At 45.8% G+C, this 13,569-nt stretch overlaps 1 protein-coding gene across 1 annotated transcript in view; it reads left to right on the forward strand.

The window, feature by feature from the left end:
• Nucleotides 1-13,569, forward strand: part of ADGRE1 (adhesion G protein-coupled receptor E1) — a 56,288-nt gene that overhangs the window by 20,190 nt on the left and 22,529 nt on the right. Inside the window, exons 7-14 of the mRNA XM_070413904.1 lie at nucleotides 3,262-3,402; nucleotides 3,489-3,635; nucleotides 4,690-4,778; nucleotides 7,569-7,652; nucleotides 9,019-9,196; nucleotides 11,084-11,203; nucleotides 12,306-12,505; nucleotides 13,164-13,334. Of these exons, the coding sequence (XP_070270005.1) occupies nucleotides 3,262-3,402; nucleotides 3,489-3,635; nucleotides 4,690-4,778; nucleotides 7,569-7,652; nucleotides 9,019-9,196; nucleotides 11,084-11,203; nucleotides 12,306-12,505; nucleotides 13,164-13,334 (1,130 nt within the window). The remainder of the gene's footprint in view (nucleotides 1-3,261; nucleotides 3,403-3,488; nucleotides 3,636-4,689; nucleotides 4,779-7,568; nucleotides 7,653-9,018; nucleotides 9,197-11,083; nucleotides 11,204-12,305; nucleotides 12,506-13,163; nucleotides 13,335-13,569) is intronic.

Raw genomic sequence — 13,569 nt, forward strand, 5'->3', positions numbered from 1 at the left:
AAAAACATCTATGTGAGTGAGACACATCAATTGGTTGCCTCCCACACACATCCAGACTGGGTCCAGGGATTGAGCCTGCAACTGAGGTACATGCCTTTGACTGGAATAGAAACTTTGACCCTTCAGTCTGAGGGCTGATGCTCCAATCATGGAGCCAAATCAGTTAGGGCAATTCTTCATGTTTTGTGACGACTCCTAATTCTTTTCTCTAGGGCATTCAATTCCATATATCCTCTGTGGTTCAGAAAACCTCAGAGGGAGAGGTAACCCTGTGTTGCCATGGTGACCTGACACCGCTCTGTATTTGTTAGGATAGAGTTTCTCAACCTTTGCACTATTGACTTTTTGGGCTCAATAGTTCTTTGTGTGGGGGGCTGTCCTGTACATGGTAGGATGTTTGGCTTCTACCTACTAGATCCCAGTAGCACCCCCTCCCCCAGTCTTGACAATAAAACATGTCTCCATACATTGCCCAGTGTTCCCTGGGGAGGCAAATTGCCCCCAGCTGAGAACCACTAGCTTAACACAGAAATTTTTTATGCTCATAACAATCCAATATGGATATGCTGGGCCAATGGGCAGCCTTCCTCCACAAGGTGATAATAGGGGTCCAACCTCCTGGCATCTCTTGGTTTTTCTATCCCTTAGGACCTTGGAATCCCTGGTCCCAGCCAGTGGTGGGGCAAGAGAGAGAGAGGGCACACCCACTTCTTGGTCATATTGGCCCAGAAGTGACAAATGTCATATCTTTTCACATTCCATGAGTGAAGACTGGTCACACTGATACCCAACCAGGTTCAGCTGCCTGCCACTGGAAAGCCAGTAATGAAGAGACAAGGGTTGGTGAAAGGAAAGTAGTTTATTCAAGAGCTGGCAGCCCAAGAAGATGGTGCACTTAGGTTGCAAAGACCATCTTAGCAATTGGACACAGGCAGTGGTTTTTGTAAGGAGAGAGGAGGAATTACAAAAACAAAACAAACAAACAAAAACCAGAACAGAACAAAGAAATTGGAAGTAGGGGGTTCAGAGTTCTCCATTGAAGGGACTACGTGCAAGTCAGCACAGTCTGTACAGATAACTGATCGAAGCTCAGCAAATCTCCCAGAACCGGAAGATCTGGAGGTTGGGGTTTGCTTCTTTTGAAGTTAGTTCCTAGAATTCTTTTTTTTTTTTAATTAAATCTTCATTGTTCAGATTATTACATTTGTTCCTCTTTCCCCCCCGCCCCTATAACTCCCCTCCTCCCAGTTCCCACCCCACCCTCCGCCCTCACTCCCCACCCACTGTCCTCATCCATAGGTGCACGATTTTTGTCCAGTCTCTTCCCGCATCTCCCACACCCCTTTCCCCCCCAAGAACAGTCAGTCCATTCCCTTTCTATGTCCCTGATTCTATTATAATCACCAGTTCATTCTTTTCATCAGATTATTTATTCACTTGATTCTTAGATTCACTTGTTGATAGATGCGTATTTGTTGTTCATAATTTGTATCTTTACCTTTTTCTTCTTCTTCCTCTTCTTAAAGGATACCTTTCAGCATTTCATATAATACTCGTTTGGTGGTAATGAACTCCTTTAGCTTTTTCTTATCTGTGAAGCTCTTTATCTGACCTTCAATTCTACATGATAGCTTTGCTGGATAAAGTAATCTTGGTTGTAGGTTCTTGGCATTCATCCCTTTGAATATTTCTTGCCACTCCCTTCTGGCCTGCAAAGTTTTTGTTGAGAAATCAGCTGACAGTCGTATGGGTACTCCCTTGTGGGTAACTGAGTTTCTTTCTCTTGCTGCTTTTAAGATTCTCTCTTTGTCTTTTGCTCTTGGCATTTTAATTATGATGTGTCTTGGTGTGGTCCTCTTTGGATTCCTTTTTGTTTGGGGTTCTCTGTGCTTCCTGGACTTGTAAGTCTATTTCTTTCACCAGGTAGGGGAAGTTTTCTGTCATTATTTCTTCAAATAGGTTTTCAATATCTTGCTCTCTCTCTTCTTCTGGCACCCCTATAATTCGGATGTTGGTACGCTTGAAGCTGTCCCAGAGGCGCCTTACACTATCTTCGTATTTTTGGATTCTTTTTTCATTTTGCTTTTCTGGTTGGGTGTTTTTTGCTTCTTCGCATTTCAAATCTTTGACTTGATTCTTGCGCTCCTCTGGTCTGCTGTTGGGAGTCTGTATAATATTCTTTATTTCAGTCAGTGTATGCTTAATTTCTAGTTGGTTCTTTATCACAACATCGAGGGTCTCATTAGATTTCTTGAGGATCTCACTATATTTATTGGCGGTCTCACCAGTCTTTTCGAGGGCCTTACTAAATTTATCGGCGGCTTCTAGACAGTTCTTGAGAGACCTTAAAAGTGTGGTTTTGAACTTTATATCCTCCATTTCTGTCATTTGTGTCCTGTTTCTTTGTCTCCGCATTTTTTTATGCTTTCTTGGTGCACCCCCTTGTGGTCTTTGTGTGCAGTCTTGTTGTAGTTAAGCCTTGATTGTTGTAGGTAATACTGGGGGGGATTTGACTTCCAGGCCAACTGGCTGTGAGAATCAGCTGTGTCTGCAGTGGGAGAACTTCTGTCCTCTAGGGAGGTGCTAATCTAGCCTTTGCCTGAGGCTATCCCACAAATGCCTCTGTGCAAGGCTTGGGCAGGGTGTGTCCCAGGGGATCAACAAGGCGGGCAGAGCGAGCAGTTATGGCTGCTCTCAGTCCCGTCCCCAGAGGCTCTGCCTCTCAGTGTCCCAGCAACCGCTGCAAACCTCGGAGAGAAAGCTGCCCTCGAGTTCCGACCGATGCCAGACAGTCCCCCTTCTCCCGTTTGAGTCTGGGTCCCCAGAGACTCGCCCGGAACTGGAGCTCAGAGCCTGAGACTCCCTCCTGATTGAAACAGACAACTGCGCCCTCAGCCGCCAGCCCGCTCCGCGCGCACCTCTGCACCTTAGTATTTTGCTTCCGCACTGCACCTCCTTTGAGTCTCGGTATGTTTTTCTCTTTCCTTCTAGTTGTAGAATTTCCCCTCAGCCAGCCTTCCTGTGGTTCTGGGTGATGTCTGTTCTTTTAGTTGTATTTTTGAAGTGGTTGTGCGAGGCAGCAATCTCCGGTGTTTACCTATGCGGCCATCTTGGTTTCTCCTCAGTTCCTAGACTTCTGGGAAATGCAGTCCCTGTTTGGGTTGCCATTATTTAAATGACAACTCATGTTTCAGAATGGGAAGCATGACTTTTGTTGGATTGTTGGCCAACTCTGCTTCACGCCCTTTCTCCACTACACAGATATTGATGAGTGCCTGGATATGTGCCCTTTCAATGCAACATGCACCAATACCCTTGGGAGCTATTTTTGTACCTGTCACCCTGGCTTTGCACCAAGCAATGGACGGCTGAACTTCACAGAGCAAGAGGTGGAATGTGGAGGTAAATGGAGGGTTGCGTGGACATCCCTGGACAAAAATTAATCTCCTTGTTCCTTTGGTTGTTTGATATTCTCGAGTTCTTTGCAGATATTGATGAGTGTGTGCAAGATCCTTCACCGTGTGGCCCCAATTCTGTCTGCACCAATGCCCTGGGCTCCTACAGCTGTGGCTGCATTGTGGGCTTTCGCCCCAACCCGGAAGGCTCCTGGAAATATGGCAACTTCAGCTGCAAACGTAATCATCTCCTTGTGTGTCTTGACAATGGAATCTGTGTCTTGCTCACCCTGCCCAACCTCTGGATCCTTTTCTTACTTTCACCTCATCCACATGTTCTCTCTTTACTCATTCATTCATTTACTACACATTCATTAATTCCCTCATTCAATACATTATTTTCAGAACATCTATTAATTAGTTAATGAATCAATCTGACCCATACACTGAGAATTCAATCCTGGACATGATGGACATGATACTTGCCCTTACGTAGCTTATAGTCTAGGGAAAAAAGCAGAGAGCACATAAATAATTATTTAATGACCACGATGAATATGACCATTGAAAAATCTTAGAATACTTTGGAGTGACTAATGGGATATTTAATATGCTTGGGGAATATAGCATTTCAGCTGAAGCTTGAAGGAAAAGTAGGAATTATCCAGATGAAGTGTGAAGATTACACGCAAAGGCCCTGAAGCTAACACAGAGAAAGGGCAAGAGAAATGGCATTAGCTGCATCTGAGAAGGTGGGCAGAGGTCAGATACTGCAGGATATTGTGAGCCATGCAAACAATTTTGCAGTCTTCTTTGCCAAGAACAACGGGAAACCAGAAGAGGTTTAAAAATGTTAAATGCTGGATTCTTTGGGATGTTAGAAATATAAGTAACTTACATGGAAGCAATGAAGCACAGTAATAAAATGACTCTATCAGAGGCCATTGTCAACATAAGTAGAATATCATTGATGTCCTTGCTTCTTCCCCATTCCACATCCCTGTTTCTGCCCCAGAGGGAATCCCTTTGAACTTGTGTTCATAATTACCCTACTTAAATAAAGATTTCTTCCCTTGTATATATTCCTAAACAATGCCTTGCTTAGATTTGTTGGTTTTGGAGCTTTATAAAACATCTCAGAGTCTCTGATATGGTGGTGTATAGTTTACTTGTTTCCACTGTTGTATAATATAGCAGTGGATGGACTTTCAGCAGGGCGTGACGTAATCAGACTTGCTTCAGTCATATCTTGCTGTGGTTAAGTCTGATTTGGTTGCTTTTGTTTCATTCCTAGGAGTTCCCTTCAAGTGTAAAGAAGATGTGATCCCCAACAATAAACAGGTCCTGCTATGCCAAGTGGGAACAGCAGTGGAACCTGAGGATGTAAGTATTTTTGAAGGTGTTTTTTATTTTTGTTTGTTTTTTTAAGATTTTTTAATTGATTCTTAGAAAGAGAGGAAGGGAGAGGGAGAGGGAGACAAGCATGGATATGAAGCGTAACACCAATAAGTTGCCTCCTGCACGCCCACTGGGCATCGAGCTCACAACCTGGGCATGTGCCTTGACCGAGACTCACACTGGCAACCTTTTGGTGCATGGGATGAAGTCCAACCAACCGAGTTTTCCTTGGAGTCAATTAAGTAGGATATTGTTTGCACCTTTAACAAAGGTAAAAATAGTTGTGCCCCAAAACAGACAGCAGTTTGTTTCTTTCTTTATAACAGTCTGAGTGTAAGCTGCTGAGAGCTGATATGGCTCCATAATGCTCTGCCATCATTAATACAAGACTCCCTCGCTGTGGTCCAAGATGGCTGCTGCAGCCCCTGCCATCACATCTGCATTCCAGCTGGTGGGCAGGGGAGAAGGGGAAGTGAAAGGCACTATCCTTTCCTTTAAGACTATGATGCAGTATCACCTCTGCTTGTACCTCATTGGCCAGACATTAGTCACTTGGCCACAGAGCCAAAAAGAAAGTCTAGGAGGGCGGGCACTTGCTTATTTAAAACGTGGGGATTCTTTTACTAAAAGAAGAAAAGATGTTGGGGTCTCACGACCAGTAAAGGTGTTGGGGCTGCATGTGTGTGACAGAAGATGGGTGTGACAGAGCCCCCAGGCCAGCCAAAGAGGAATGTGGACACCCTGGCTCTCTAATGAAGTCATTGTCATTGTAGTGGGTCAAGCCTTCATAAGCATTTTCAGGGATTGAGGTCACTACCTTAAATCCGAGCTTGGACATTAACTTAGGATTCCCATGCACTTTGGACCACTGTTTTTTGTTTGTTTGTTTCTTTGTTTGTTTGTTTGTTTACTTGTGGTAAAAACACACATAAGATTCAACATTTAAACCATTTTACAGTGTACAATTGTTAGGCGAAATGATTCCCGGTACTTAATATGACAGTTGCTATCTAATGAAGCAAGCTGACCACCAATTCATCCTGGAATGTTCTTGCATAGAGAAGAGGGCCCATTAAGTTGTTTTCTGCTGTGGATTAAATGGCCTTAACCAGCACAAACCACTGGTTAGGAGCCACTGTTGTTCTTGGAGGCTGATGTATCAAACTCCTTCCCTTCTCTTTGCTGAGATCAGCCAGCTTGCTGCCGCCCACAGGTGCTGCTTCTGTCCATAGTTCCCCTGGTAAACTCCTGACATCATGCTGGAGTTGTCAGTCTCTTGGACAACTTTCTCAGGAAATTTTCCCAAGAAATCGCGAGCCAGCCAGGAGACCGGGGCCATGGGAAAGGGGAAAGCAGCTTCCTGGGGGCCATCCTGGGTTGGCCCTTGGTCTCTGTGTGGGGAGGGGTGGCCCCCGTGCTGGGTGCTTGTGGCCACCTTGTGAGTATGGGGACCCTTGCAGACGCTGGCTGGGCTGGAGCCCTGGCTTGCTGAGCATTATCTGGCCCCTTGTGTAAGGATAGCCCTTACCACAATGGGCCAGAAAATGCTTAACAATCAGAAAATACTCACTAGTTGGATTGCTAGATATTGTGGCTAAATTTCAACAAAAGTCACGAGAAAGCCTTTCAACTTGGATGGTGAGGTTTTGGGTCACAGGCTGATGGGCTCTCTCTCTCCTGGACTGAAGGAGAAAAAAATGAGTAGATATCACCAGTCCCCCGACACTAAGGCATATTCTGCAGGCGCAGGCCCAGGGAGATGATTCTTTAATGGGTTGGATACCAGTGGGATGCGGGGCCCAAGCCAAGTGAGGGAGACCTACCGGGACAAGCCAGTCCCTGAAAGTCCACTGAGGAACCTCAAGATTTGTTGCAGGAAGTAAGAATGAGCCAGGCTCTCGGTGGCCAGGTGTTTGAGGGGCCCACAGAGCTGTATTCACTGCTAGTAGGAACAATTATCCTTTGCAGGCAGCCCCAAAGGATGGTCCTTGATTTTCCCTTTTAAGTCCGTTAATTGGGCAAGGTAACCGATGTGGGGAAATCATGGCAGAGTTCGTTGAAAAGGAACAGGGCCGAGATCAAGTCTGCCCTGTAACTCGAAAGGAGACTCAAGGGCATCTACACCCCAAAGAGTAAATCTAAGTATAAGGGGCTCATCTGTGTCCCAGGTAAATAGAGGTGTCATGATTTAGTAACAAGGGAACAAGACAGACAGCCTGATGCAGTTCTGGTGAAACCAGGGAAAAGGCTACGCCAAAACCAGCAGTTCCTGCCTCTCCCGTTGTCCCTTCCTCCGCCCTAACCTCAGTCTTAACACTAACCTACTTTCTATCTTCATCGATGTGCCTGTGCTGGACATGTCACATACATGTAATCACACACTGTGTGGCCTTTTGGGTCTGGCTTCTCTCTCTGAGCATCATGTGTTCAAGGTCCATCCATGTTGTAGCAAGTGTCAGAACTTCACCCCTTTTTATGGCTGAGTAATACTCCATTTAGCCACTGATTTTTTTTCACACATCTCCCCATCTTTTCACCCCACTATGTAGTTCTGCTTTCATGTGTGTCTGATGTTTTATTCATGGAAGAGAAAAGTGCTGTGGCTCCAGTTCGGATCATATGGTGAGTTTGTATTTCCCTGAGGATTCTAGAGACTCATGACGCCTCAGGGACCCAGGGCCACCCCATGCAGTGGACGTGGTGGCCCAGTCTGTACCTTGAATGCATGGGGGAGGGACAGATCAGTGCTCACAAATGCTCTTCCCTCTGGCACAGGTTTCGTTTTGTGCACTCATGAATTCCACCTTCAGCGTTCTGGATGAGACCTGTGCAAATAAAACCACTGCCGTTTCTCTGAAGGTAATGACGCTTTTGTCATGTGTTTCGTGGTTTGAATCTCTCAGGGGTGCAGAAAGTCCTCTTTATAATTGAGCTGTGAGTTCACATTTAATTTATGAAAGTTGTGAGGTTTGAAAAGTTAACATAGAGTGAAAATCAGAACAAAGTAATGAAAGTTAACATACAGCAGAATTGCCCTTTTCTGGACAATTTTACATGTTTGATCATTACCTGAGTAGATGGGTGTAGCTACCACTACAATCAGAACACAGAACAATTCTAATTCCCCACCCCCTACCTCTACCCCCACCCCAGACTTCCTTGGGCTTCCCCTTTATAGTCGCATTCTCTGTCCACCACTGGGCTTGAAAAATCCCTGATCTGTTCTGTCATTATAATTTATCTTTTTAAAACATCATGTTAATGGGGTCACACATAGGAGCCCTTTGCGTCTGGCTTTTTTCACTTAGCACAGTGCCTTTGAGAGTTGTTAATGTTGTGTTTATCGATAGCTCCATGCCCTTTTGGGGGGAACTATTAGTGACATTTAGCACATTCACATGGTTGAGCAAACATCACCACTATAGTTCTACTATAGTTCTAGAACATCTAGAACATCCTTACCATCCAAAAGGAAACTGCATAAGCATCTCTCCTCATTCCACCCCGCCTCCCCAACCCAGCAACCACTCATCTACTTCCTGTCCCTGTGGATGTGCCTGCTCTGGACATGTCACATAAATGGAAACACACACTGTGTGGCCTTTTGTGTAGGGCTTCTCTCACTGAGCATCCTGTGTTCAAGGTCCAGCCATGCTGCAATGAGTGTCAGTGCCTCACTCCTTTTCATGGCTGAGTAATATTCCCCTGTATGGCTGGGTCATAGCTTGTTTATCCACTCATCTATTTTGTTTTAAATAGGGGATTGGATTACTCTTTAAAAATTATTTTATTTTTGTTAATCCTCACACGAGGATATTTTCCCATTGATTTTTAGAGAGAATGAAAGAGAGAGGGAGAGACAGAGAAAAAGAAACATCGATGTCAGAGAGAAACATACATGTGTGAGAGACACATCAATTGGTTGCTTCCCACTTCCCCCAACTGGGCCAGGGATCAAGCCTGTAACCGAGGTATGTGCCCTTGACTGGAATTGAACCTGGGACCCTTTAGTCCACCAGCCAATGCTCTAACCACTGAACAAACAGGCTAGGGCTAGAAAACACTCTCTTGATGAGAGAGGGAAGTTGCTATTTCATGGATGAGAGAGACAGAGACAGAAGAGTCACACAGAAAAACCGAGAGACTGAGAGACAGACAGACTGAGAGACAGACAGAGAGAGGAGAGAGGACAAGAAAAAGCAAGCAAACACCCCTTTCCTTGCAGAGTACGGCTGAGAGCTTTGCCTCTGTGCTCGAACAAACATCCACGTGGTCCAACTTCACCAAAGACGAGACATCCACACTGGCCACAGTCTTACTGGAGAGTGTGGAAAGCACCGCTTTGGCAGCTTTTCTGAAACCCTCAACGAATGGCAGTCAGACTGTTCAGACGGAGCACTTGGGTAGGACATATCCTTCATGGCAAGGTCACACCTGGTGCTGGTTTTGAGGAGTGACTTCGGCGATGTGATTCTCCATATGCCATGTTTCCAACTGTCTCAAACCTGTGAACTCATAGCAAAGCAACGCTAATCATATTATCAACACTTCTCATGGACTGAGTGCTGGGCGCTGTGTGTGTGTTGCCAGGCACTGCGTTTGGAGTGTGTCATTAATTCACTCAAGAAGCACTTGCGAAGTGCCTGCCCTATGCCAGGTGTTAAGGGAGGATAGTCACTTGCTGTGTTCAAATGGGTAGGATGGTCCTTCCTGGCTTGGAGTTAGGTGGGGTTTTGTGACTAGTCCTGATCAATGGATTGTGAATGGAATAGTTGCCAGTGTGAGATCTTCCAGAGCTTTCTTTCCCTCTGCCCTACCGACAGGTCATGTTTCAAATCACAGTTTGTCCATCTGTGCAGGTCTCAGTGTAAGGACAAAACAGAGCACCATCCCAAGTCAATGCACTGATGGGAAATTATTGTTATTTTTAATCCACTAAGATTTGGGATTGTTTGTTACTGAGGCCTAACTGATCCTCTCCTGACTGATACACCCTGAACATATGTGATCTGTGACCACTTGGGAATCCTGAGTGCTGTAGACCTTTTACAGCAGTATCCTACTCATGGTACTCGTCTAGGATCAGTCACACAACCTTAGGACTTTCTATCCGGATAAGTGCCTGGGAGGTCAAGATGTGGAAATAGAATATTTGGTGGACTGCTACCAGTAGTGAACAAGACTGGCCTCATGAATCTTATATTTTAGTGAATTGAATCAGACAAACAGACGTCTGTATACCAGATTGAGCTCGTGTTATAGAGAGAAAATGCAGCAGGATAAGGAGGCTAGAAAGGGTCAGGATGAGGGGGAGTGTTGCTGTCTTACACTGTGTGGTTAGGGGAAGTCTCACTGGGGTGGGGACCTGAGGGAAGGGAGCCACGTAAATACGGGGTATCCTAAAAAATGTATGCACACTTTAACCGCTGGTGCCTCAGTTTTTTGAAAATTAAATATATTTTAATCAACACTGCCTTTATAATTATTCAAAGTGTGTGTATACATTTTTGGGGACACCCTATATTTGGAGAAAGAGCAAATGTGGGAACACTTGGCGAGTTCAGGGAGCGCTAAGAAGGCCAGCATGGCTGATGTGGAGGAGAGGACAGTAAAAGCTGCAGGAGAAGGAGTCAGAAAAGGGAGAGGCAGGTTTTGTAGATAAATGTAGGGACACAGGATTTTATTTGAAGTAAGCTGGGGGGGAGGGGCAGAATTGGAGAGTCTGGGAACAGGCATGGCATTGCTTATATTTTTAAAGGGTCCCTCTGGTTCCATTATGTATTGTGTTTTCATGAAGAGTCCTATGGGCATGGTCCAGGTGAGAAACCTGAGGTTCAGAGAGGTTAAGACCTTGCTCAGGTTTACACGGCTGGTGAGCAGCAGAGCAGGGCCTCCCAGTTCGCATCATCTGACTGCAGAACCTGAGCCCTTGTCCGCAGACTGGGCTTATCCCAGTCCCTTCCTGTTCTCTTTGGCTTTGGAAAACCTGTCTAAATTTGGAGTAGCAGCAGTGTCTCAACACTGTAGTCTTCTTCACTGTTGACTTCAGCCCGTCTTTCCCCGATGCATCCCCTACTATGTGAGCTTGCTCCTAGAGCTCCGACTGGGCTTCTCGTGTTTGCTGCTCCCACACACCTGTTGTTCATGAAGGGGCTGTAGTGCGAGCCCAGGACCACCTGGCCTTTCTGTTCTTTCCTTGGCTTGCAACCAGGGATGCGAACCTGTGTCCGAAACCCAACTCGACCCACTTTCTGCGTGATGTCATGCAAAGCCTCCCTTTCTCCTTTTAGATATTGAGAGCAAAGTTATCAAGGAAGAATGCGCTGAAGAGAATGTGACCTTTAACTTGAAAGCCAAAGGGGATGAGATGAAGATTGGCTGTTCCACAATCGAAGAATCTGAATCCACAGGTACAGACCTGCTTGTGAGAGTCAAGGAGGGTGGTTTGGGTGCGTTCAATCAGCAAATATGAGTTGATCATCTCCTACGTGCCAAGACCTGTGCCAGGCAGTCTGTGGCCTCAGGGAGCTTTCCATCTGCTAGGGAGATCAGGCATTAAATAAATACTCTCATGAGACTGCAGTATCGAGAGCTTCCATCTCCAGTGCATCAGCTACTGGCCACATCTGGTCACTTGAAATGAGGCAAAGCTGTGCATGTAAAACACATGCCAATTACAAAAGCGTGGTGAAAAAAAAGAGAAAAGGATGTGAAATATCTTATTAATAGTTGTTTATACTGATTGCATGTCGAAATGTTGTTTTGCATGTGAGTTAAAAATTATTATAATTCATTTCACCTGTTTTTTCCCTTTTCTAAAATGTCACCACTAGAAAATTTAAAATCACACATGTGGCTCCTACTGTACTTCCAGTGACAGTGCCCATTTGTATCGGTGTTGGCAAGCTTTCCCTGTAGAGGGCTGGTTGGTAATTGTTCTAGGCGTTGAGGGCACTACCATCTCTGTCCCAATTACTCAACTCTGGCGTCTTAGTGCAAAGGCATTCATAGACAATACGTAAAGGAATGCGTGTGGCTCTGTTGCAATACAACTTTTATTTAGGAAAAACAAAACCCAAGCAATGGCTCGATTGGCTTGTTGGCCATTGTCAGCCACCCCCTGATCTACTAGTATTGCTCTCTGAAGGGCATAGGGGGCAGACCTAGGACACATCCCTGGAGACCATCAACATTGAGACCACCCCAGAGACTGAATGAGAATAACCAAAAACGTGGGAGGGATGTTAGTTCCCACTGCTGAGTCAAACCGTCCCTTAAAAGCACAAATTCAAATTTATTTTGTAAATTTCTCCAGGTGATAGCCCCTCGGGATTTTCTTTTTATGGTTCTGCTGAGAGTCACCTGGAAATCCACTGGTGTGTCAATCCTCAGAGCAGGCCAGTGACGGTGCAGAGATGTACAGGGAACTAACGCATACATGTGTCAGGCCATCTGTGATACCCACTGAGCAAACGATTCCTTTTTATTTTTTTGCCCTTGGGGGACTTGCAGGAACCACTGGGGTGGCTTTTGTCTCCTTTGCGGGTATGGAGTCTGTGCTCGATGAGAGCTTCTTCCAAGACCCTCAGACCCCCTTGACCAACTCCAAGAGGAAGCTGAAGATGAATTCTCGCATCATTGGGGGCATCATGACGGGGGAGAAGAAAGATGGGTTCTCTGACCCAGTCATCTACACCCTGGAGAACATCGAGGTTTGTGAAGAGGTCCTCACTGGGCCCCCACCTACCCATTGACAGGCTTGACTCTCATTTCTCATTGGAACCCAATGACTAGCAACGCCAGCCCATTCTCGAAGAATGAGCCCTTCTACTTCTTTTTGTTTCTAAATCTTCACCTGAGGATTTTAGAGAAAGAGGAAAGGGGAGAAAGAGAGAGATCGAGAGATCAAGCTGAGAGAGGAATATCAATCAGTTGCCTTCCATAACATGCCCCAACCGGGGATCAAACCCAAAACCTAGGTATGTGCCCCGACCAGGAATCGAACCCGAAACCTTTTAGTGTGCAGGATGATGCTCCAACCGACCGAGCCGCCCGGCCAGGGCAGAGCTCTTCTCTTTCTATGAGGTGTTCTTCCTTTCCTCAACGAGTGACATTTAGTTCAGGTGATGTAACATTGACGCAAGAACATACACGTGGACTTTATTTACATTAGCTATGACCAAGCCAGAGGTAGAGACAGGTCTGGCATCCAAGACCTTGCTTTTCATCACTGCGCTTTGAAATGTCAGCGTTTTCCCCCACTCCCTACAGAACATCCCTGCATCTTCTTGCCCCAAATGACTCTGAAGTGATCACATTGAGTCCATTCAAGAGGGGCTCTCAGGTGACCAAGAGCCTTTGCATTTTCAGCCAAAGCAGAAGTTTGAGAGGCCCATCTGTGTTTCCTGGAGCACAGACGTGGGGAGCGGCAGGTGGACACCATCTGGCTGTGTGGTCCTTGAAGCTTCAGAGATGTATACCGTCTGCAGCTGTAATCGACTGGCGAACCTGGCCATCATCATGGCTTCCGGGGAGCTCACGGTCAGTGCTGACACTTGGTGCTCTGGTTCCCTGCTCCTGATTGGGAAACATTGACTAAGCATCTGTGGGTGCCCCTCATGGTGTGTGTTATGTGAGTGAGCCGTGGGGACAGAGGGAATTTGTGGTCTGCTTGGGAAGCCATGACATTCATATATCAAATGAGAAATGACCCTAAATAGGTGCAGGCACAATACCAATCACAGATTCCATTTAATGAGCACCTACTATGTACTGG

Source organism: Myotis yumanensis, unplaced genomic scaffold, assembly GCF_028538775.1.
Source record: "Myotis yumanensis isolate MYYU_CA2020_CCGP unplaced genomic scaffold, mMyoYum1.0.hap1 SCAF_5, whole genome shotgun sequence".
Lineage (NCBI taxonomy): Eukaryota > Metazoa > Chordata > Mammalia > Chiroptera > Vespertilionidae > Myotis > Myotis yumanensis.